This window comes from Anomaloglossus baeobatrachus, chromosome 2, assembly GCF_048569485.1.
Source record: "Anomaloglossus baeobatrachus isolate aAnoBae1 chromosome 2, aAnoBae1.hap1, whole genome shotgun sequence".
Taxonomy (NCBI): domain Eukaryota; kingdom Metazoa; phylum Chordata; class Amphibia; order Anura; family Aromobatidae; genus Anomaloglossus; species Anomaloglossus baeobatrachus.
Window position 1 is genome coordinate 121,640,145 of NC_134354.1, and position 27,134 is coordinate 121,667,278.

Sequence of the window (27,134 nt, forward strand, 5' to 3'; positions counted from 1 at the left end):
CTTCTTATAAACACTGTAATCAACCATTAGCTATTACAGTCTTGTATGGTAAACACTTTTTGGTTAAGTCGTTGAAAAAAATATAATAAAATCAGTTTTATAATATAAATATCTATAAAAAGTAAACTTAACAATACATATACCATATTTCAGATGCACAAACAACCTAGACTGTTAGTCTTGTGCAGTCTTTTTATTTTCGACAACACTAGACTATGTGAGATCTCAGTGACTAATTAGCGGAACTAACATACTGCTAACTTGAAATGAGCAGCACTTTCTTTTGTAGCACAAGAGGGAAAGAAACTAGACAGCATGGCATACGGTCACACCTCAAGAGTCACTCTGATTAAAGCTGGCTGGTATACTGTGTTGGTGTAACAGTCGTTTACTCATCGGCGCCATAAAGTCAGTTTTGCCAAAGCACTTATGACTACCCAGGGAAATAACATCACTGCGCTTATAGAACAGATTTGATTTTGGAACACTAAAAAATATTCATCCATGAATGGTACTAGAGAGCAATGCGAGCATATATAATTACATTGCAAGTGTTTACTACATTAAAGGGGTGGTTCACCCCTTTCCATTACTGGCCACATCAATATTATGTTGAGAAACAAGGTTTTTCTCAAATACCTTGTGTTGCCAATAATGCCTGTGAGCAGCACCATTGTGGTCCGCTCAACCCCTTTACGTGACCCCTGGGTTCCGTGACCTCTGATGTCAGGGATGTCACATCAACTGAGGCGGGCCTCAGTCTTCCTGAATGACTGGGCTGTGGGTGGCTTTTCACCGCTCAACATAACCCAGCGTCACAACCCAGAATCTCCCTGCTCCCTCCTCCTTCTCTGCAGAACGCACAAGCAGGGGCGGCACTGGGCTGTGACGAGTGGTGAAACGCCGCCCAGTGACTCAGGAAGCCTGGGGCCGGCCATAGTGATATCAGGTCAACAGGAAGTTGATGTGACATCACCAGACATCAAAGGTCTCGGAGCCCAGGGGTCATGCGATGTGGATGAGCGGACCACAATAGCACCGCTCACAGGCACAATTGGCAACATAAGGTATTTGAGAGAAGCCTTGTTTCTCAACATAATATCGATGTGGCCAGTAATGAAAAGGGGTAAACCACCTCTTTAAGCCTTAGTGTTATTCTATCAATTATTCTACACCAGTCCAAGTGAATGAAAACGACCACACTACACAAATAGCCATGATGTTGATGGCTACTACATTTATACATATATTGAATAGAAGCAGGATCAGTGGTTATCCCTCTTACTTTTCAGCGCTAACCAAAGACTATACCTGTATGGAGGTTTTATGCCTTTCTCGTATTTTTGGAGGTTTCCTCTCAAAGTAATAGGGAACTATGATTGCAGCAGTAAGTGATGACAACGTCTCGTAAGCGCTGACTGGTGACACATGTTTGTGCAATAGAAATAAATAATGGAGACTACTGCATAACCCAACTCCTCGTGCTTCAACTATCCCAGGACCAGATGATATGTTGTACAGATATGGTACAATGTATCCTCTGAGAGTTCTCTACTTCTGTTATTTAAAACTTGAACTTGTCAAACATTTTGCCTCAAATTAAACTTTGTGCTCATGGCCATCAAACTACTCGGTCAAACATCTCAACTTTCTGATGGCTGTATAATCTACTAGCTAAGGATTTTTTTGCCTATTTAAACATCCTGAATGCTATATTTTCAGTTGAATTCTCTGCCAGTACAGTGATGTTGTTGGGGGGAGGGTTACATAAAATGAGACCTCAGTGAGTGCTAATCCAATATTCGAAGGCTACATACAAAAACATGAACAGTTTAATGTACTTAGTAAAGAAGAGTAGTCCGCTTCTCATTGTAATATAGCTGTACTTTTATAATGCAAATTTTGCTTACCTTCCTTCCACCTGCTGCTGTAGGTCTTGCACTTTCTTGCATATATCTGCAGCCGTGGTACATGTCTTGGCAACCTTCATAAATAAAGCTGCAACTTTATCACTCCTCAAGAATCCAGCGGCTCTTCTCTTCAGGAGATGCAGGAGACATGCTTCTACCACACCTGATAAGAAAGCAAATCTGGATTGGTCACATAATTTCCTTCATCAGTGATATTAAACTAAAGGGATAGTCCGGTGAAAACAAGTTATGACCTATTCACAAGATAGTTAAACATTTGTTGATATGTGGGTGTCTGATGTCTGGAACCCACATTGATCAGCAGACTGGGGACCTGTTATCTCTGTTAGAACGTAGCACTAGTGCACAGTGCGCGCATGCTCAACCGCCACTCCATTAATTTCCTATGGGGCTTCTAAGGGCTGCACTCGATTTTTTTCACCATAGAGAATGAATGCAGAAACAGTCGGGCTTCCGAACAATTATTCCATTTTGTAATGGTGATAAAAGTTACCTATTGAGGATAAAAAAAATCTCCATTTTGCCGGTCCTGTGCTGAGGAGATAACTTGTTTTCACTGGACCATCTCTTTAGGTGCATTAAATCATTTATAGACACTGTTTTAAATGTGGACACTTTAAAATTACTCAATTAATCAACATTTTAATTTTCAAAAAGCATTTTATACAATTGGAAGAGATCCAGTGATTATTTACTACCAATCTGGGTCAAGGAATCATCTTCAAAGTTCTTTACCTGTTAGCAGTTAACTTATCAATCAACCCAAATCTAAATATATTCTCCCAGACAGTGACATAAGGTTGTGTTGAAACTCTAGTAACTTTTATTTGTTCTTTTTATTCAATATAAATGTGTAATGTGTAATGGGAAAGTACTTCCGACAATGGAGATTAAAACCTAACCCATCAAAAACGGAGGTTTGTTGCTTTCATTTACACAATGCAAGTGCTAAGACTGAACTTAAAGTACAATTTGAATCTGTTAAACACAATTTCAATCCTAAAGGTGGTGTCACACACAGCGACGACGACAACGACGTCGCTGCTACGTCACCATTTTCTGTGACGTTGCAGCAACGTCCCGTCGCTGTCGCTGTGTGTGACATCCAGCAACGAGCTGGCCCCTGCTGTGAGGTCGTTGCTCGTTGCTGAATGTCCTGCTTCATTTTTTCGTCGTCGCTCTCCCGCTGTGAAGCACACATCGCTGTGTGTGACAGCGAGAGAGCGACGAAATGAAGCGAGCAGGGAGCAGGAGCCGGCGTCTGGCAGCTGCGGAAAGCTGTAACCACTGTAAACATCGGGTAACCAAGGGAAGACCTTTCCCTGGTTACCCGATATTTACCTTCGTTACCAGCCTCCGCCGCTCTTGCTGCTAGTGCCGGCTCCTGCTCTGTGCACATGTAGCTGCAGTACACATCGGGTTAATTAACCCGATGTGTACTGTAGCTAGGAGAGCAAGGAGCCAGCGCTAAGCAGTGTGCGCGGCTCCCTGCTCTCTGCACTGTGACATGTAGCTGCAGTACACATCGGGTTAATTAACCCGATGTGTAATGTAGCTAGGAGAGCAAGGAGCCAGCGCTAAGCAGTGTGCGCGGCTCCCTGCTCTCTGCACATGTAGCGACGTTATGATCGCTACTGCGTCGCTGTGTTTGACAGCTAAGCAGCGATCATAACAGCGACTTACAAGGTCGCTGTTACGTCACAGAAAATGGTGACGTAACAGCGATGTCGTTGTCGCTGTTGCTATGTGTGACACCAGCTTAAGTACTTAGGTGTAACCCTTGATAGAAGTCTGACTTTTAAATCCCATCTGGACAAATTGGCACAGAAACTGAAAGCACGTAATAATATTATTCAGAAACTTTGTGGATCCTCCTGGGGCTCGGCAACATCTGTTTTGAGAACATCTACTCTTGCCCTGGTGTACTCTGCTGCAGAATACTGTGCTCCAGCATTAAATAGCTGTCATGTAAACTTAATTGACACTCAGCTGAACAACTCTTTGCGAATAATATCTGGTGCTATTAGACCTACACCTGTTCACTGGTTACCTGTGCTGAGTCATATCGCGCCCACAAATCTAAGAAGACAAAAGCTCCTACTAAAAGAAGACACTAAAGTAGTGAATAATGAAAAACTTCCAATACACCAAAATATCAGAGATGTTACAATACAACGATTGAAATCAAGACATCCACCCATCCGAACTGCAATCACCTTGCATGAACAAGACTTCAATTTAGAGGAGAAATGGCGAGAACTTTGGGTCAATGTAGTAGACAGTGATCCCCAAATGTCCCCTAATTTACAAAACCCTCCACCAGGCTTCAATCTACCAAGGAAAACATGGGCTACTCTAAATCGTATCAGAACAAACTTTGGCGTCTGTGCAGATTTTATGTATAAGTGGGGAAAATATGACTCTCCGACCTGTGACTGTGGAGCAGATCGTCAAACTATCCAGCACATTGTTGAGGAGCTCCCCCTGAGATCCTACCATGGTGACAAGAAGGATTTCTATATTGTAAATGATAACGCTATTGCATATATAGAAAATCTTGATATTCAAATTTGATTTTTATCCTTTTGATATTTTTAAATCACTGTCTATTGTCTGGTGTTTATTTTTATATGAAGGTAAGATATACGTTCATACGATTAAATAATAAATTCAATATAAAGCAGTCAAAAATTGATATTTCGGCATAGGCCTTCTTGAATGACTGAGGCTAAGGAATGTAACAAAAGATTTTTTTCTTTATAACTACACCACATAAAGACTTCTATGTCATGACTGGAGGTATCCTCCAAAGGATACAATACATCTTATTCTACATATATGCTAGATATTTGTTTTGTCTAATGACATGGACACCTCAAACTGAAAAGTATTGAAGTACAGTGAAAGAAGAATCAAGTACAAGCTTGAAGAGCCGACTTCAAAATTGAGGATCTTAGTTATATGGGAAAATAATCCTATTTTGGACTGTGATAATAGGAGGCTTCAATTATAATCCAGGAATATACTTGGAGAGATCCAATGGATAGACTGCAGATTAGAGGCAGGTTCCTTGGTGATAAGTGTGTGCGGCAAACTGTCAGACCGGTGGTCAGAGGTGAAGGCACTTCACATTATTACTAGGGATGATCAAATACCTCAAATATTCGGTAACGACCATATTCGCCGAATAGGTCGCCACTATTTGACTATTTGCGAATATTCGATGCGCAATGTAAGTCTATGGGAAACCCGAATAGTTGCCAAATAGCAACTATTCGGGTTTATCATAGACTTACATTGCGCATCGAACATTCGCATAGCGGCAACCTATTTGTCGGATATTCGCGAAGCTGAATATTGCCGAATATTTGTGATATTCGATCATCCCTAATTATTACCTATTATCACAGTCCAAAATAGAATTATTTTCCCATATAACTAAGATCCTAAATTTTGAGGTTGGCTCTTCAAGCTTGTAATTGATTCTCCTTTCACTGTATTTCAATAGTTTTCAGCTTGAGGCGTCCATGTCATTAGACAAAACAGATATCTACCATATATGTAGTATAAGATGTATTATATCCTTTGGAGGATACCTCCAGTCATGACATAGAAGTCCTTATGTGGTGTATTTATAAAGAAAAAAATCTTTTGTTACATTCCTTAGTCTCAGTCATTGAAGAAGGCCTATGCCGAAACGTCATTTTTTGACTGCTTTATATTGAATAAAAAGAAAAAATAAAAGTTACTAGAGTTTCAATACAATTTCGAGTGCCAGAGTCTATATGAACTTTTTTTTTCTCCTGAGCACCATATACGGTGAGCTGAACCTTATTATATTGAATGACACAAGGTTGTCTGCTATATACGGTACATGTTTGAAATATAAAATGTAGCTTACGATCATGTTGTCTTGTAAAAACCTTACTAATGAGGCTAGTGAAAAACAGCACCATGTGCTGCATTGATCTCATAGTTAGGAGGTAGAGATGAGCGGATGCGTGGAAGTTAGGTTTCAGCTGTACTTTAGCTAAAAGTTTGGTTCGGGACTGTGACTTGACCCAAACTTGACTCTAGAACCTGAACCCTATATAAGTCATTGGAGACCCATAATTATGTGCTGAAAGGATCTAGGGCCCTGCAAACCAATGTGCATAGGGAATAAAAAATGTAAAAAATTACATGGGCTCCAACCTATTTTTGATAACTAGTACAAGTAAAGCAGACAACTGCTGGCTGCAACCCTCAGCTATCAGCTTTACCTTGGCTGGTTATAAAAAATAGAGGGGATCCTGCAACATTGTTTTATATTATTTCAATAAATAATTAAAAAAATGGTGTGGGCTCCACCCTATTTTCGATAACCAGCCAAGGTAAAGCTGAAAGCTCCAAAACCCTATCAAGCCTGCAATGGGAATAACTCTGTCCAGACTTTGACCAGTGGGGTTAAGGTAAGAGAACCAGCTGAGAGTGGGTATACCACACTGTTTCTGTAACTCCCAATCAATTCTATAGCAGATGATACACTGTAGTTTAGTCAATCTCGGCTATTTCTGTAGATCTACTTACACTGGTCAAATGGTAGCATTACCATCTCAACCATTGAAATTGTCTCTCCAGGAAAGGAAACAAACTCTAGCGCAGCGCCACCTATTGGAAGTAGCGATCCTAAAAGTCAGAAGTGGATTGTTAACAATCCTTTGCATATAATTTAGGATTTTATGCCAGACCAGAATCCCAATTTGCAGACACGGTGTTTCGGGTGCTTGCCCCTCGTCATCTCAACCATGACTGGCGAAAATGAGAATAACCCTTTAAAAGTTAAAAAAATAAATAAAACATGTTGTTTTTCATTTCCAAACAAGGAAGAATTTATTTTGCAAGCAAACTGATGACAAATTAATTTCAATAAGCCATTGCTTGGCTGCCTTTTTACTCAGCAAGTTTAAGATATACAGATGGCATATTTTACTTTCTGGTACACAAATTGTATTTATTTATCTGTATTGATTGTAGCTTGCTGTGGTTGTGATTTAATACTGAACAGGATCGTGATTGCATTAATATTTCAACACTGGACATAAACTACATTACATCTCTGCTAATGCCAAATGCTTTCTCATCTAACTGTGCAGGAGTTAATGCAACCCTCATCATCTTGTTTGTGGTCATTTGAGGGATTGCTTTTATCTTTGGGTCTAACTACAAAACACAAAAAGTAAGAAAAAAACAAACCAAAACAAAAGTCAAGCATAAGAGCTCCAGTAAAACATCTACAAATGAATCTCCAAAATCTACTTACAATATTATTTAATTTTCAATATTTTACTTTTTAAATAAAGAGGAATACAAATGGGTCCAATCATGATTTGGGCTAGAAAACAACATGTAAATACAAAGCACAACATCACGATGTAAACAAAGCCAAGAATAATGTATTGCATTGTTTTCCGTCTTCCAGGATACACATTGTATATTGTAACCATCCAGAGTATACCTATAGATGAGACCATTTGTTATTGCTGCAAATAAGCAACTAAAAATACCTTTTCAGTGACATAAGCTATTAAAGAATAGCGCCTCTAATGGATGAAAAAGCAGCAGCTGTCATTTGTATACTATAGCTAACATCCTCTTGCACTGGCAATAAGCAGTTTTAGCACCAATTGTTGGAGCTGAACCCTCCAGATGCTAATGTCAATAGTGACAGCAACATCTAAATGGTTAACAGAGAGAGTGGGCTCCCACTTTAACCCCTCGGTCACCCTGTGATCATAGCTGCCATGGCAGCTGTCACACAGAAACTTTTACTAACTTTGACGACTGTCTTGACAGCAGCGGGATCTGTTAAGACTCCAGATTGTGACAGTCCACCTAATAACTTCTCTGAGGTAATCAGAGCAGGCTTACTTGGACGTCGACCAACAAATTGGTAGTTCAGAGGCAGGCTAGCAAGAGTTAGGCGGGCTTTGCACACTACGACATCGCAGGTGCGATGTCGGTGGGGTCAAATTGAAAATGACGCACTTCCGGCATCGCATGCGACATCGTAGTGTGTAAAGGCTCGATGATACGATTAACGAGCGCAAAAGCGTCGTAATCGTATCATCGGTGCAGCGTCGGCGTAATCCATAATTACGCTGACGCGACAGTCCGATGTTGTTCCTCACTCCTGCGGCAGCACACATCGCTGTGTGTGAAGCCGCAGGAGCGAGGAACATTTCCTACCGGCGTCACTGCGGCTTCCGTAGGATATGCGGAAGGAAGGAGATGGGCGGGATGTTTACATCCCACTCATCTCCGCCCCTCCGCTCCGATTGGCCGCCTGGCGTGTGACGTCGCTATGACGCCGCACGACCCGCCCCCTTAACAAGGAGGCGGGTCGCCGGCCAGAGCGACGGTCGGAGGACAGGTGAGTCCATGTGAAGCTGCCGTAGCGATAATGTTCGCTACGGCAGCTATCACAAGGAAATCGCTGCTGCGACGGGGGCGGGTACTATCACACTCGGCATCGCAGCATCGGCCTGCGATGTCGCAGCGTGCAAAGTACCCCTTAATCTCTTCTGGTCTGCTTGTGAGTCATCTTTGATCATATTTTGTGGTGGAACCAATTACATATGTTCCCCTCCTATAAATGCTGGCTGGACACTTCTATTAGTGCCAGCTATAGTTTATCTTAGCTGGTCTGGTGAGGTGTGGTGATCTAGACTAACTGGTGGTTGTAGTACTTGTTGTTGTGTGCAGTTGTTTTTTTCAGGCTACCTTCCTGCTCTTGCTTTTCTTCGGAGTCTCTCATTGTTGGTTCCTGTGTGTATGCAGTGTGTCAGGGTTTTGGTTTTCCCTGACTGTCTTTAATCAGTGTTTCCATCTCTCCTGCCCCTTCCTTCCACCAGGGAGGAGGGAATAAGATCAGTTCTGGTCAGGAGCTTAGGCAGGTATCTCCACCATTAGGGGTAACCCTGAGGTTAGGCATAGCCTAGGGACCCTTACTTTAATGAACAGCATAGGAGCGCCTGTCCCTCACTTTCCTACAGACACATCGAAACAGCAACTTGAGGCAAAGCAATTACCGCAGAGTCTACCAGCTATGGTGTTCCGTTAGGGTGTCAACAACAGTGAGTAGAGAAAATTTAAAGGGAACCTGTCATCAGAAATTTACCTGTAAACCTAAAAGTTTCCCCCTCTGCAGCTCCTGGGCTGCATTCTAGCAAGCTTCCTATAGTTTTTGTGGCCCCTTTTATACCAAAATAAATACTTTATAAACTTGTACCTTTTCGTATGCAAATTTTGTAAATCGTCCATGGGGATCCGTTGCTGTTCCTCCAGCAGATTTACGCCGCCCCCGAACGCTGAATTTCAAACCACAGGATGCCGCCCCTGGGCGCCCGTGGTCCCGCGCATGCGCTGTGCGACTGTAGCGGTGCCGAGCACTGTGTGCACGTGTGACCGCTGGTGACTCTTTGCGCGGGCACAAGGTTATGGGCGGCGCTGTGAGTGTCATCAGCAAGTGCCGCCCATAACCTCGTGACCGCACTTTCCCCTTTGCCTCCTGCATTCTGCGCAAGCGTCTCCTCGTAACCTGTGGTGGCCTGATCCGCTCCTCCCATCTATTTCCTGCTGCAGGGCAAGATGGGAAAGGTGACGTCGGATCATTTGGCCAGCGCTTGCGCAGAACGCATGAGGCAAAGGGGAGAGCGCGGCCACGGTATTATGGGCGGGCACTTGCAATGCAATCACAGCGCCGCCCATAATATCGTGCCTGTGACCACGTCACCAGCAGTCCTCGCGTGCACGGGACCTCGGGCGCTGTGGGCGGCATCCTGATCTATGAAATGAAGCAATGGGGGACGGCGTAAACCAGAAGGAGGGACAGTAACTGACACCACACGGCCCGCCCACATGGAAAATTTACAAGAATTGCAGGCAAAAAGGTACAACTTTATAAAGTGTTTTATTTGGTTTAAAAGGGGGCACAAAAAGTACAGGAAGCTTGCTAGAATGCAGCCCAGGAGCTGCAGAGGGGTAATCTTTTAGATTTAAAGCTCAATTTCTGATGACAGGTTCCCTTTAATTTTTATTCTATTCATTCCACTTTGCATTAATTTATTTGGAGCACCTGACAGGTTAACAAACTTCCTGACAGCAGTTTTAAATACTTTAAGGGGTGTTATCTTTAAAAGGATATCACTTTTAGGGATTTCCCAATATATACAGTCATATGAAAAAGTTTGGGCACCCCTATTAATGTTAACCTTTTTTCTTTATAACAATTTGGGTTTTTGCAACAGCTATTTCAGTTTCATATATCTAATAACTGATGGACTCAGTAATATTTCTGAATTGAAATGAGGTTTATTGTACTAACAGAAAATGTGCAATCTGCATTTAAACTAAATTTTACAGGTGCATAAGTATGGGCACCTCAACATAAAAGGGACATTAATATTTTATAGATCCTCCTTTTGCAAAAATAACAGCCTCTAGTCACTTTCTGTAGCTTTTAATGAGTTCCTGGATCCTGGATGAAGGTATATTTGACCAATCCTGTTTACAAAACAATTCCAGTTCAGTTAAGTTTGATGGTTGCCGAGCATGGACAGCATGCTTCAAATCATCCCACAGATGTTCAATGATATTCAGGTCTGGGGACTGGGATGGCCATTCCAGAACATTGCCATTGTTCCTCTGCATGAATGCCTGAGTAGATTTGGAGTGGTGTTTTGGATCATTGTCTTGCTGAAATATCCATCCCCTGCGTAACTTCAACTTCGTCACTGATTCTTGCACATTATGGTCAAGAATCTGCTGATACTGAGTTGAATCCATGCGACCCTCAACTTTAACAAGATTCCCGATGCCGGCATTGGCCACACAGCCCCAAAGCATGATGGAACCTCCACCAAATTTTACTGTGGGTAGCAAGTGCTTTTCTTGGAATGCCGTGTTTTTTGCCTTCATGCATAACGCCTTTTTGTATGACCAAACAACTCAATCTTTGTTTCATCAGTCCACAGGACCTTCTTCCAAAATGTAACTGGCTTGTCTAAATGTGCTTTTGCATACCTCAGGCGACTCTGTTTGTGGCGTGCTTGCAGAAACGGCTTCTTTCGCATCACTCTCCCATACAGCTTCTCCTTGTGCAACGTGCGCTGTATTGTTGACCAATGCACATTGACACCATCTGCAGCAAGATGATGCTGCAGGTCTTTGGAGGTGGTCTGTGGATTGTCCTTGACTGTTCTCACCATTCTTCTTCTCTGCCTTTCTGATATTTTTCTTGGCCTGCCACTTCTTGGCTTAACAAGAACTGTACCTGTGTTCTTCCATTTCCTTAGTATGTTCCTCACAGTGGAAACTGACAGTTTAAATCTCTGAGACAACTGTTTGTATCCTTCCCCTGAACAACTATGTTGATTAATCTTTGTTTTCAGATCATTTGAGAGTTGTTTTGAGGAGCCCATGATGCCACTCTTCATAGGAGATTCAAATAGGAGAACTACTTGCAAGTGGCCACCTTAAATACCTTTTCTCATGATTGGATACACCTGCCTATGAAGTTCAAAGCTCAATGAGGTTACAAAACCAATTTAGTGCTTCAGTAAGTCAGTAAAAAATAGTTAGGAGTGTTCAAAACAAGAAATTGATAAGGGTGCCCATACTTATGCACCTGTTGAATTTAGTTTAAATGCAGATTGCACATTTTCTGTTAGTACAATAAATCTCATTTCAATCCAGAAATATTACTCAGTCCATCAGTTATTAGATATATGAAACTGAAATAGCTGTTGCAAAAACTCAAATTGTTATAAAGAAAAAAGGTTAACATTAATAGGGGTGCCCAAACTTTTTCATATGACTGTAGCCCTCTCAAAATCACTTCAATAATGAATAGGTCCCTAAAAAAAATAAGTTTAAGTTTCCTTGAAAAAAAAAGAAAATTTGCTGCTAAACTTTTCACCCTTCTAATACCTTAACAAAATAAAAAGATGTATGACAAATTATTTGGTTGTAAAGTAGACATAGGGGAAATATTATGTATTATTTTAGTTTAATAAAATTATTTGGTTTCAGGGTATAAGCATTCAAAGTTTGAGTATTGCAATTTCACATTTCAAATATTTTTATAAATAAACGCAAAACACATCAACCTAAATTTACCACTATTATAAAGTACAATGTGGCACTGTCATCTCAGAATCACTGGTACTGGTTGAAGAATTACAGAGTTATTAAAGTTTGGTCACTAATGGCTTAAAAATCTCTATTTGGAGTATACAGTTTCTATGCTAATCTGCAACCCTAGTTAGACACTACAAAAAAAAGAAACTGTGTAGTGAGATAGCAAGTGGTTCCAATGCTGTATATTGACAGTGGTGACACCAAGTTGCCCCACAGTCATGGGGCCAATACCACTGCCTGCTTTGATGGTGTTGTGGATTATGACATCATCAGGGCTGTTATGTACTGCTGACACTGTTATGGGGGTAATGTCCCCAAATTCTCTACTAATTTACCCCATCCTGATAATGATCCTCCTGCCTTGTATATGATCCCCATCCTTGTATATATGTACCCCATCCTGGTATATGCCCTTATCCTGCTATATACTGGCATCCTGTTATATACCCCCATCCTGCTATATACTGCCATCCTGATATATACCCACATCCTGCTATATACCCCATCCTGCTTTATACTTCCATCCTGGTATATGCCGTCATCCTGCTATATACCCCCATCCTGCTATATACTGCCATCCTGGAATATGCCCTCATCCTGCTATATACTGCCATCCTGGTATATGCCCTCATTCTGCTATATACCCCCATCCTGCTGTATACTGCCATCCTGGAATATGCCCTCATTCTGCTATATACCCCCATCCTGCTATATACTGCCATCCTGGAATATGCCCTCATCCTGCTATTTACCCCATCCATCCTGATATATACCCCCATCAATCCTGCTATATACCCCCATCCATCCTGCTGTATACCCCAATCCATCCTGCTATATACCCCCATCCCGCTATATATCCCCATCCTGCTATATACTGCCATCTTGGAATATGCCCTCATCCTGCTATATACTGCCATCCTGGTATATGCCCTCATTCTGCTATATACCCCCATCCTGCTGTATACTGCCATCCTGGAATATGCCCTCATTCTGCTATATACCCCCATCCTGCTATATACTGCCATCCTGGAATATGCCCTCATCCTGCTATTTAGCCCATCCATCCTGATATATACCCCCATCCATCCTGCTATATACCCCCATCCATCCTGCTGTATACCCCAATCCATCCTGCTATATACCCCCATCCCGCTATATATATCCCCATCCTGCTATATACTGCCATCCTGGTATATGCCCCCATCATGAAAACAAACAGGTTTGCCTGATGGCTGTGAACAAAAAATGTAAGTGTACACATTGAGATTCACTGAAAATAGTCAAATAATTCCCCCAAAAAGCTTAACCAACCAATTCACTGTGCAAATTAGAGTATAACAATATTAAAACATAACCTTCGCTAGGTATCCATTAAATTGAGGGAACAAAATTAAAATGTAATCAAATTATATGTCTATTTAATAGGATTGTTTATAGTAATCTCTTCATATTACTCTCAAATGAGACTCCTATATCTGTCTGATATTAGGCAAAATAAATCTCTCATGAAGCAAATTTCATTTACTTATGAGTTCGCTCATAAATTGTGCAGAATTATAGATGTGCTGGTAATTATTTTAATATTGCACATTGCTCAAATTCAGATTTTTACTTTAATTAAACAGACATTGATGATATATGTGTAATTATTACCTGTAGTATCCAGCAGCAACAGATCAATGTATTTGCACCAAATCAACTAATACTAAATACTTTTATAGCTAAAATGTGAAAAAGAGAAACACTAACTAATGGCTTGAACTAACTATCCAGCATAAAAACATATCCCTACGCGTTTCATCAAATTATCATGGCTGCCTTGACTCATCAGGGGCTAGATAGCAGTATAAGCATATTATTTACTGTGATAGAACAATAGTAGTGTGCACTGTGGCATGGACATATTGGCAAGACTGTTGGCTGCATCTGGCGGCTCAGCTGCCCCCATTATATAGACAGAATCCCACCCTTCAACTCCTATTGAATCAGTATATCAGCCAAAGAGGCTTGTTAATTGGGACCAATGCAGACTCATCACATAGAACCAATAGGAACAGAAAAGTTTTTCAGATCAGTAACCATCAGGTCCTCCTACACATCAGATGGAAACTAAATCCAAACCCAAGAACTTTCAAGGTGCCTTGTAGAGTCTGGAGTCCCTATGGAACTGAATGAACCCTATGGAACTGAATGAATCTGTTCACACTACATATAATTCTGACACACCCGCCCCAGGGCCGGGGGACTTAGAACCGGGCCGGACTAGTCCGGAGACGTCAGCCGTGGCGGGGTCCGGTTCCGTGACCCTGGCGGTGTCTTTTGGAGTAAATAAAGGGGGGGTTTAACCCCTTAGTGATGGAGCTAATTTTCACCTTAATGACCAGACCAAATTTTGCAATTCTGACCAGTGTCACTTCATGAGATTATAACTCTGGAACGCTTCAACGGATCCCGGTGATTCTGGGACTGTTTTTTCGTCACATATTGGACTTCATGTTAGTACCAAATTTAGGACAATATTTTTTGCATTTATTTGTGTGAAAAAATTGAATTTTGTCAAAAATTTAGAAAATTTAGCAATTTTCAACTTTTGAATTTTTATACCGTTAAACCAGAGATTTCTGTGACACAAAATAGTTAATAAATAACATTTCCCACTTGTCTACTTTACATCAGCGCAATTTTGGAAACAAATTTTTTTTTTGTTAGGAAGTTAGAAGAGTTTAAAGTTTATCAGCGATTTCTCATTTTTACATGAAAATTTACAAAACCATTTTTTTAGGACCACATCATATTTGAAGTGACTTCGATAGACCTAGATGACAGAAAATACCCAAAAGTGACACCATTCTAAAAACTGCACCCCCCAAAGTACTCAAAACCACATTCAAGAAGTTTATTAACTCTTCAGGTGCTTCACATGAACAAAAGCAATGTGGAATGAAAAAAAGCAAAACTTAAATTTTACCTAAAAATGTTGCTCTAACCCAAATGTGTTCACTTTTAGAATAACACAACAAAATGGACCCCAAAACTTGTTCCCCACTCTCTTATGAACGCACCGATACCCCACATGTGGTCAGAAACCTCTGTTTGGACTAATGGGAGGGCTCGGAACAGAAGGAGCAATATTTGAATTTTGGAAAGCAAATTTGGCTGAAATAGATTGCTGGTACCATGTTGCATTTACAGGTCCGCTAAGGTACCTAAACAGAAGAAACCCCTCACAAGTTATGCCATTTTGGAAACTAGACCCCTCAAGGCTTCTATCTAGGGGTATAGTGAGCATTTTGGATCCACAGGTACTTCACAGATTTTGTTAACGTTACGTTGTCATATTGAAAATTTTAATAATTTTCTCAAAAATGTTGCTTCAGCATCAATTTTCTCACTTTTTCAAGAGGTAATTCCAAAAATTTGACCTCAAGGTTTGTTACCCACTATTTTATGAGCGCGGTGATACCTCACATGTGGTCTGAAACCTTTGTTTGGACAAATGGGAGGACTTGGAATGGAAGGAACAATATTTGAATTTTGGAAAGGAAATTTGTCTGAAAAAGATTGTGGGCACCATGTCGCATTTGGAGGTCCCCTAAGGTACCTAAACAGCAGAAACCCCGCACAAATGACCCCATTTTGGAAACTAGGCCCCTCAAGGAATTTATCTAGATGTTTGGTGAGTACCCTGAACCCCCAGGTGCTTCACAGAATTTTCTAACGTTGAGCCATGAAAATATAAAAATAAAATTTTACCACAAAATTGTTATTTCAACCAGGTAGCTTTTTTTTCACAAGGGTAACGGGAAAAAAATCACCATGAAATTTATTGTGCAATTTCTCCTGAGTATGTTGATACCTTATGTGTGATGAAAATCAACTGTTTGGGTGCACAGCAAGGCTCGGAAGGGAAGGAGCGCCATTTGACTGCACAATTGGCTGGAAACCTTAGCGGACGCTATGTTGCATTTGGAAAGCCCCTAAGTTACCTAAACAGTGGAGTTCCCCCACAAGTGACCCCATTCTGGAAACAAGACACCTCAAGGCTTTTATCTAGGTGTATAGTGAGCAGTTTGAATCCAAGAGTACTTCACAGAATTTGATAAGTTTAGGTTGCCATATTGAAAATTTTCATTTTTTTCACAAAAATGTTGCTTTAGCATCAAATTTCTTACTTTTTCAAGAGGCAACAACAAACCGTGGACCCAACAGGTTGTTATCCAATGTCTTATGAGCACAGGGATACCCCACATGTGGCCAAAAACCTCTGTTTGGATAAATGGGAGGGCTTGGAATGGAAGGAGCACCATTTGAATTCTGGAAAAGTTGAAAGAAATTGCGGGCACCATGTCACATTTGCAGGGCTCCTTGGGTAACTATACGGCAGAAACCCCCCACAAGTGACCCCATTTTGGAAACTGGATTTTATTCAGGAGTATAGTAAGCATTTTGAATCCACAGGTACTTCACAAAAATGTTGCTGTAGCAACAAATTTCTCAATTTTAGGCTATGTGGCCATGATCCAGTGACACGGCATCTAGTACACAGTGTCAGCCTTCCTGCAGAGATGTGAGTGTTGTCCACGGGAGAACGCAGAGCTGCCCATGCCCACGATTTGGGTTCAGGCTGCTGTGGAGCTCTATGCTACCTGCAGAGAATACTCTTGTCTCCGCAGCATAAATTGACATGCTGAGGCTCGGGAAGCTGCACCACAGGTCAGTTTATGCTGCGGAGAAGAGAAGCACAGTGGGCACGGGATTTCTAAAAATCCTTCCACTGTGCTTCTACTTCTAGGGAAAAAACTCTGCGCCCAAAACGCTGCAAACCCCGATTGTGGGCGCACAGCCTAAAATGCTACAATGGATGAATGGATAGATGTCAAACAAATATAACGTCCCACCCCCTGCATATTCTAAGCTGGTGCCCTTTAGTGCCTTTCATGTGGCACTAAAGGGTGCCTAGCCTTGTATTTAGCCCCCCCCAAAAATCAATAATTAAAATAAACGACGTGGGGTCCCCCCTATTTTTGATAGCCAGCTAGGGTAAAGCAGACAGCTGTAGCCTGCAAACCACAGCTGACAGCTTCACCTTGGCGGGTGATAAATTTGGAGGGCTCCCCAGGCATTTTTTTAAAAAAAACAAAAAACAAACAAACGTGGGGTCCCCAGCCAAGGTGAAGCGGACAGCTGGAGTCTGGTATTCTCAGGGTGGGAAGAGCCATGGTTATTGGACTCTTCCCAGCCTAAAAATAGCAGGCCGCAGCCGCCCCAGAAGTGGCGCATCCATTAGATACGCCAATCCTGGCGCTTCGCCCCAGCTCATCCCGCACCCTGGTGTGGTGGCAAACGGGGTAATATACGGGGTTGATACCAGCTGTAATGTCACCTGGCATCAAGCCCTGGGGTTAGTGATGTCACGGCATCTAAACAGATACCCGACATCACTAACCCAGTCAGTAATTGGAAAAAATGAAGACAAAAAAAAAAATATTTGAAAAAACACTCCCCGAAACATTCCCTCTTTCACCAATTTATTGAAAATAAACAAATTCCGGTCGCTGTAATCCATTTTGGAGGTCCCACGACGACTCTGGACCTTCTAGAATATGGGGGGCACGTTCAGGGAACGTATCCCCCATTTTCTGGAAGAGCAAGCTCTCCATGAGCAGTGTGGGTGCAGTAATCTGAGAATACTGCACTCACACTGCCCCGGTCCAACCTAGGGCAGAGTGACCTACAGTAACCTCATTCCAGAATATGAGGGGTACGCTCACAGAACGTACCCCCCATTTTCTAGAACAGCATGCTCTCCATGTGAGGAGTGTGGCTGCAGATTACTGCACTCACTCTCCCCCGGTCCACAGTACAGCAGCATGTGCAGCAGCGAGGTCAGCGTCCCTGCTTGCAAGGATCCAGCTGACAGCCGCTGTCTGCACATGCGCCGCCAGCTTTCCAGAAGGAGGCGGAGTGATCGCGGGGACGGAGCAGCAGCCAGGTAACGGGGAAGAGCGGGGGCTGACGGGGGGTGATGGCGGGAGACCTGGCGGGACCTGGGGACAACTTTTCTGTCGCATGTGACGTGTCACATGCAGCAGAAAGAGCAGGATGAATGGGGCCGCGTGCTACTGTGCGCTGCGCGCCGCCATCTTGCATGCTCCGGAGGGGGTAAGGGGGGCGGCTCTGGAGAACCGGAAGGGGCTCCGGGGGACCAGAGAGCTCCGGTGTACCGGAGGAGGGGTCAGGGGGAGGACATTTCCCTGCGATCTGAAATGTTTGATGATTTCAGATCGGAGGGAAATAAATGCAGAGTCGTCGGCGGCGGCAGTTTTCGGTGCGCTTCGGCGCCATTTTGAATGTTCCGGAGGGGGGGTAGGGTTGGGGGGGATTCTCCGGTATCGGGAGCTTTGGGGGCACTAGGGGTTTATATTTCTTTCTCATCTGACATGTTTGATCACGTCAGATGAAAAAGAAATCAGTTTTGCCGGCCATTTCTTTTTTTTTTAATGTGATCGTCGGTATACGGTGTATACTGGCGATCACATTATCGGGGTCCAAAAAAACCCCCCGATTCATAATCTGGGGGGTCTCAGCTACCCCCTGTAGCTCAAACCCCCGAGATTTTCGGTCGCTGGGGAGCGCTACAGGGTTTTTTCGGACCGACGCTTTAAAGCGGCGGAACAGAATAAGTACCCTGTTTTTCCGCCGCTTTAAGTCGTACGGCCGTCGTTATGAGGTTAAATTAAAGAAAAATAAAAATAAAAGAGTTTTTGTCGACTACGCAACTTGCGGTGTGCGGCCAGGTTATTTGGGGCCGCCGCTGCAGGTTTCTGCTGGGGATGATGGAGTGATGCAGCCTGGATGGTTAGAGCCCTCCGCAAGCAGGGACAGGCCCCAGCAGTGGATGATGGGGATTGTAGTGGGAAAACAGTCTATGTGAGTGCACGCCGTTAAGGAAACAGTCCACACCAGGGTTGTAGCTTAACTTGCCTTGTTTACTTTGCTGTGGTGGTATCTGAACCCGCAGGTGCTGGTCCCAGGTGTACCCGCTCCCCTTGTTCTCTGTGCCAGCAGTGACCTGGGATCGCTGTCCTCTGTGCACACTTGTTGATGGGCTCCAGTGGCTTAGAGCTACTTGGGAACCCCTCTGGACTATTTAAGGGGTTCAGTCCCTGATCCCCTTTTTGCTGCTTGTGCTTCAGACTTTTTAGGTTGGCAATGGACCCTGGAGATCTTCTCGCCCGGCAGGGTTAACAGCTGACCATAAAGTGTCCCACTGTCCTAGGGTCTGCACCCCGCCTTGTGCTGAGTCCCATGAGCCTTGGTTCCGAACTTCCACAGGCCCTCCGTGGTGCCTGGAGTCTGCTGCTTCCACAGGTAACCCACGGTGCCTGGAGCCCCGTTCCGTACTTCACAGTCACTCACTCCTTTTACAGCACTCCATTCTCACTGCAGGTCTTTTCAGTACTTTCCACTTTCTACTACATCCAACTACTACTCCTCTCCTCCGACTAACTACTTCCTTCTTCACCTCATTCTCTGACAGACTTTCCTGACAGACTCTCTCCTCAGACTGCACACCACTTCCTCCCGCCTTTTCCAACTGAACACTTGCCCCTCCCCCTCGCTGGGTCTCTCCCTACAGGCTGGGTGGTACGGTCCATTCAGTGCCCATCCCCTTTTTCCTGTTACTAGGCAGTCTCCCAGTCTGGTGTTGGGGTTGTGTGTGTGGCCTGAAGGTGCTGGTGTGTTTACTGGCATGGATATTCGGGATTTGTATTTCCACGGGTTACATTTGTGGCACCTGGTACCTCAGGGGTGCTACATTTCTAATATCATTTATTTTTCACTTCATGTGATTACTATGGGTGAAATAAATCTGTTTATGGAAGGACTATCGTTTGATTTACTGAGCTTGAGTTAAAGGGAACCTGTCACCAGATTTGGGGCCTATAAGCTGCAATCAGCACCAGTGGGCTCTTATATACAGCATTCTAACATGCTGTATATAAGAGCCCAGGTCGCTGTGTAGAATGTAAAAATCACTTTATAATACTTACCTAAACGGTCGGTGCAGTGCAGATGGGTCAGATGGGCGTCTCCCTTCTCCAGATGCGGCGCCTCCTCTTTCAGCCATCTTTATCCTCCTTCTTTTGAAGCCTGGGTGCATGACGCGTCCTATGTCATACACACTCGCTGGTCCTGCACATGCGCACTACAATACTTTGATCTACCCTACTCAGGGCAGATCAAAGTGCGCCTGCACAGGACCTCAATGCCCGCCTGTGTGCATGACGTAGGACGCGTCATGCACCCAAGCTTCAGAAGAAGGAGGACAAAGATGGCCAAAAGAGAAGGCGCCACACCTGGAGAACGGAGACGCCCATCTGACCCATCTGCACCGTACCGACCATTTAGGTAGGTATTATAAAGTGATTTTTACATTCTACACAGCGGCCTGGGCTCTTATATACAGTATGTGAGAATGCTGTATATAGGAGCCCACTGGTGGTGGCCGCAGCTTATAGTCACCATATCTGGTGACAGGTTCCCTTTAAAGGTGTTAATCTTTTTGCCAGTAAGTCGAAGCGAGCAAAGTTTCATAAAAGCCATAATGCTCAGCCAATTATGGCGGAGGAGGATGATCTTCCCCAGTTCCTATTAATGATGCAATTTGCACGATAGCGTGGAGGGAAAAAGTCCATTTACTACAACTCCTTCAATTGGGAATACTGCGAATATTGACCTTTTTGTTAAGTTGGTAACAGAAAAAGTGGGCTGTGACATGCGATAAAACGTCGCCCACAGCCCAGTCACTCAGGGAGACTGGGTCCCGCCTCGGTGATGCCGGGTCAACTTTCAATTCCGGAAGTTGACGTGACATCACTGGACATCAGAGGCCGCTGCAGCCTGGGTGATGTGATGGGGACTGAGTGGACTGCGATAGCGCCGTTCAAAGGCAGAAGGGACAACAGAGTGTATTTAGAAAAAGCCTTCTGTCACAGCTTTACATCATTGTGGTCACTGTGCTTTGCAGTGGACCACCTCTTTAAAGGCCGCTTTACACGCTGCGATATCGTGACCGATATCGCTAGCGTGCACACCTGCCCCCATCGGTTGTGCGACACGGGCAAATAGCTGCCCGTGGCGCACAACATCGCGCGGACCCGTCACACTACTTACCTGCCTAGCGGCGTCGCTGTGACCGGCAAACCGCCTCCTTTCTAAGGGGGCGGTTTTTTCAGCGTCACAGCGACGTCACAGCAATGTCACTGAACCGCCGCCCAATAGAAGCGGAAGGGCGGAGATGAGCGGGACGTAACATCCCGCCCACCTCCTTCCTTCCTCATTGCGGGCGGCCGCAGGTAAGGTGAGGTTCCTCGTTCCTGCGGTGTCACACACAGCGATGTGTGCTGCCGGAGGAGCTATGAACTACATCGTACACCGAGCAGCAGCGATAATCGAGAATAGGGGGGGCATGTCACCGATGAGCGATTTTCAACGTTTTTGCGACGATTTAAAATCGCTCATAGGTGTCACACGCAAAGACATCGCTAAAGCGGCCGGATGTGCATCACAAATTCCGTAACCCCAACGAGATCGCTTGAGTGATGTCGCAGCGTGTAAAGCGGCCTTTAGGGTACCATCATTTTTGTCCAGGCAATTTTCAATAGTTTGTTTTATATAAAAATTTCTGTTGAACCCAAAATTCAAAACCATTGTCTGATTGTCATTAGCTCATATTCAGTGAATTTAAAATCAAAATTACTTTTGTCAGTTTTAAGTTATTTTAGGACCCTTGTGGTTACTTAAACAATGGGATACCAACAATTTTGTCCATGCTTTTAGTAGTTGCGCGGCTCTATTAGCCAAATGGCACAATACTGTTTGGCCCCTTTGACCTAAGAGTAGACCTGTCCTGATACTATGCTGCCCTTACATCGGACAGGATCGTCCAACTCTGGAGACATTTTTTTTTTACCAGATTTGCATGTATTTGAGGCTAAAACTCATTGAATTATATAGATTGCACTATTTTGCTTTTGCAGGCTTTGTGTTTCCCTGTACAATGAACTTTGTTGTCTGTGGTCACACAATATATTAGCTGAAAGGAAACTCAAAACAGATAAAAGGGAATTAAATCAGAATGGACTCACTGATAGATTCACAGTTAACCCATTCTGCAGTCAGCAATATGCAAATTTTAAATGAAACCCAATGACAAAAATTATTTTTAGTGAAAAAATACATCCTTTTAAAAGGGAATCTATCAATAGGATCACCCCTCCTATGCTGTCTATATGGACATGTAGGTCATAGGAAGATGAATAAAATGATATCTTGATATCGGCGATCTGATGTCTTATTCCAGATATACCCATGATTTTCTTATATGTAAATGAGCTGTTCCAGGCTGTGGGGCGGACACTAATCTGTATGAGAATCTGCCTCTCAAAGGTGGAGAACCCACGTTTTTTTTATAAAAGGATTGTTTGAGTTAAACTTAACATTTTTTTACAGTAGAGGAAAATGGTTGATTTCAACCATAATGAATGCTTGTCAGAAAAAATGTAACAACAAACTATCATTACAGCTGAACAATGACACAATGTCATCATCTGAAAGAAGTTCTTGAAGTTTTTTTACCTCATAGTCAATAATGAAAAATCTTTCATCCACAGGAGGAACGTCTTCTGATCATTCATTCACTAGTTTTTCCACCTTCAGTTATCTGATGTGTATGGCCATTGGTGGACTAAAGCGGGCTTTACACACTGCGATCTCGCTAGCGAGATCGCAAACGATCGTACCCGCCCCCGTCGGTTGTGCGACACAGGCAAATTGCTGCCCGTCACGTACAACCTTGCTTACCCCCGTAACACGGACTTACCTGCCCTGCGACGTCGTTGTTGACGGCAAATCACCTCCTTTCTAAGGGGGCGGGTCGTGCGGCGTCACAGCGATGTCACACGGCAGGCGGCCAATAGAAGCAGAGGGGCGGAGATGCGCGGGACGTAAACATCCCGCCCACCTCCTTCCTTCCACTTTGGCGGTGGAGGCAGGTAAGGAGATGTTCCTCGCTCCTGCGGTATCACACACAGGGATGTCTGCTGCCGCAGGAACGAGGAACAACATCGCTAACATGCAGAGAACGATTTTTTGTTTCAGGACGACCTCTCCGCGGCAAACGATTTTGCCCACTTTTGCGATCGTTTAAGATCGCTCGAACGTGTCACACACTGCGATATCATTAATGACGCCAGATGTGCATCACTAACGACGTGACCCCGACGATAATTCATTAACGATATCGCAGCGTGTAAAGCCCGCTTAAGAGTAGCCAGGGCCCGGGCAGTTTAGAAGGCAGGGGCCTTCCAGGCCGATGTGACAGATTGTGTGATAGGACATGTGATTAACGCACAGGTGCACATCTGCAGATGTAAAATGAGAACACATCGGTGTGCTTAGCGTGCAGCCCAAATATTGTTCCCTTATGTAAAGCACTATACGTAACATAGCACTATACATAATTGCACAAGGGTGGGAAATTAATTATCCTGACGACCCACATGAGAGACCATGATTGTTGGGGAAGGCTGAATCAATAGCCTTAAATTAATTCTGTTCAATATTAACATATTAAAGTTATTTAATATTAATTGTACCACTTAACTTTGAGCAGAATTAAGTATGCTGTCAGTCCCCTATATACAGTATGAGCCCCAACATAGTCCCGATACACAGTATGAGCCCCCAAATAACCCATATATACAGAATTAACCTACACACAGCCCTCCTATATACAGTATGAGCCCACACATAGCCTCTATATACAGTATGAGCCCACACACAGCCTCCTACGTACAGTTTAAGCCAAATACAGTATCCTTATGTACAGTATGAGCCCATACACAGCCTCCAATATACAGTATGAGCCCCCACACAGCCCCTATATACAGTATGAGCCCACACACAGCCCTCCTTTATACAGTATGAACTCTCATGTAGCCCCTATGTACAGTATGAGCCCCTACACAGCCCCTGTATACATTATGGGCTCACACACAGCCCTCCTATATACAGTATGAGCACTCACGTAGTCACTATATACAGTATGAGCCCACACATAGCCCCTATATACAGTATGAGCCCCACACAGCCTCCTATATACTGTATGAGCCCAAACACTGTACTCCCTATGTACAGTATGAGCCCACGCACAGCCTCCTATAAAGAGTATGAGCCCCTATATACAGTATGGGCCCCTGTATACAGTATGAGCCCTCACACAGCCCACAATATATAGTACAAGTCCACACATAGCCCCTATACACAGTATAAGCCCACTCATAGCCCCTATATACAGTAGGAGATCCCACAGCCCCTATATACAGTATAAGACCCACATAGCCCCTATATACAATATGAGACCCAACACCACCCCTATATACAGTATGAGTCCACACTCTGTGCCCTATTTATAGTATAAGACCCCACAGCCCCTATATACAGTATGAGACCCACATAGTCCCTATATACAGTATGAGCCCCAACACCACCCCTATATACAGTATGAGTCCACATACAGAACCCCCATATGTATAGTATGAGCCCACACACATACATTGCATATCCCCAGGGGATTTTAATACTTATTTCTTTGCCATGTTTTGATCTTAATCTTTTCAATAAATTGGAATATTTTTTTTTACCTTGCATGCAACATTGCTGGACAATTTATCTGTTTTTCAGCTTCCTATATACAGTATGAACCCCCATATAACCCCTATATACAGTATGAGACCAAACTCACAACATCCTATATATAGTGTGAGCCCACACACAGCCTCCTATATACAGTATGAGCCCCCCAAATAGCCCCCTATATGCAGTGTGAGTCCTCATGTAGCACCCCTACATACAATATGAGCCCACACACAGCACTGTTCATGAGCTCTGTATAATCCTGCCCCACCAGTGATTGTTAGTTTTCTTCCTATGCACAGTGTACAAGGAAAGCTGCCAATCAGTGGTGTGGGCGGGGTTATACAGAAGATCTCAGCAGAGAACTGGTAGATCTGCAGCAATTAAAACACTCATTTTATGAAAGCTGCAGTAAGCAGCCCATTAAGTGACACATTTCTGGAATCAGGGTCTCTGCACCTATATTATGCTGCTGTCAGATGGGGTTATTAAAACTTGGTGAAAGGTTCCTTTAAAAAATATCTAATTTATAAAGGCCCACTATTTCCACATTACATAAGTTTCCTATTATTTTGCTTTTTTGGCACATTGTATCTTTTGTCTGTGTGATGTAATCAGTGGGCTTGGGTTTTGCAGCCGTCACCTGTACTGAACTCCTTCATGAGTAAATATTCACTTATTAACTACCGTAAATCACTGCATGTTTGATTTTGGATCTGCAGAATAACCACATCAATTAAAAATGTTAAGAATATCTTTGAAGTTGAGATTCTCTTTAAAGTCACTCAATTTGGAATGGTGCATCCATGTAGCGTGGATTGAGCATGTCTGCAACTGAACATCAATGGGAAGTGACGGCTGTTCTAGCTGTCAGGAAACCAGGGGCACAGGGTTATTATGTGTCAAGTGTTATTAAGACAAGCTCTACGTTTGGGACATCGATGCTGCTATTATCATGGCAGCTTGAGAGAAGTAATAAGCAACTTCTGCACACGTCCCTTCATCCCGGCCAGGCAATTTCATCTACACTATTCAAGCACTGCGATAAATAATTCAAAAGAGTATTTTTGTTTATAAACAAAGAATATGGTATAAAATAATTAAATGAGTAATACTTTACCAATCCCCTGCTTTTCCTGTGATGATGCTTTCCTGGTCTCTGTAAGGCTGCTTTCACAGATCCGGTTTTTCCTGTGCGGCACAATCCGGCGCTTTGCAGAAGAAGCGCAACCGTTTTTTTTCCACCGGTTGCGTTTTTTTTGCATAGACTTACATTAGTGCCGTATTGTGCCGCATGGGCTTGCGTTCCGTCCGTTTTTTGCCGCATGCGGCAGGTTTAGCCGATGCGGCGGCCGGATGGAACGTTGCCTGGTACGTTTTTTTGTCCGGCAAAAAAAACGCATCGCGGCGCATCCGGCCGATGCGGCGCGATTTGCAATGCATGCCTATGGACGCCGCATGCGGCGTCCTGCGGCAAAAACTACATCCGGCCGCCGCATGTGTTTTTTTCCACCGCGCATGCCCAGTAGCCTGCCGCAAGTGGCAAAAAATGGACGGGCCGCATGTAAAAAACTTATGCAAAGGATGCGGTTTTGTCGCCACATCAGTTGCATAGGTTTTAGAGCTGGATTGGCCGGCTCTGCTAAAACCGGATGTGTGAAAGCAGCCTTATCCAAGGTACATTGATACATTGGCGCGTTGACACGTGACCACTGCAGACAATCAGTGCTAAGTTGTTAAGGCCATTTACATCACCAATATTGCCAGAGATTGACTGAAATGTTGGAGAATCAAGACTGGATATAAGAAAACAAAAAGCGCAAGAATAGGGTCTAATCTGTGAGATACGGTGAACCTGCGATTAGGATTTTGCTCACCTGGGGGGGTTATGTCAGACACAACCACTAGGAAGAATCTTGGAAAGACAGCTGCTGCAGCCCCCAGTATCAAGGATACTTTGTGATCGCAAATAGGGGTGGAGAGGGTTAAATCGCCGCGCTGCTGGGCAATAAAGATGAATGCTGGATCTTCGATATATGTGACTTTATTCAACGCGGTTTGGGGCAACCTCCTTCATCAGGATCACAACATTTCAAATGTGTGATGATCCTGATGAAGGAGGTTGCTCTGAAACGTGTTTAATAAAGTCACGTATCAAAGATCCAGCATTCACCTTTATTGCACAGCAGCGCGGCAATTTAACCCTTTCCAACCATATTTGCGAAGAATCAAGACTGGCAGAATACATTGGAATTAAGGACGAGGGAGCATCAGGGCATTAGTAAGGTGCTGCTTTTCTTCTATATTAAACCAATATAACTTGAT

General features: G+C 43.6%; 1 protein-coding gene across 3 annotated transcripts in view; it reads right to left on the reverse strand.

The window, feature by feature from the left end:
- The window catches only part of SGSM2 (small G protein signaling modulator 2), a 511,886-nt gene that overhangs the window by 189,164 nt on the left and 295,588 nt on the right, over positions 1-27,134 (reverse strand). For all 3 annotated transcript variants that reach the window (XM_075335301.1, XM_075335300.1, XM_075335299.1), the window contains exon 3: positions 1,911-2,073. In XM_075335301.1, the coding sequence (XP_075191416.1) occupies positions 1,911-2,073 (163 nt within the window). The remainder of the gene's footprint in view (positions 1-1,910; positions 2,074-27,134) is intronic.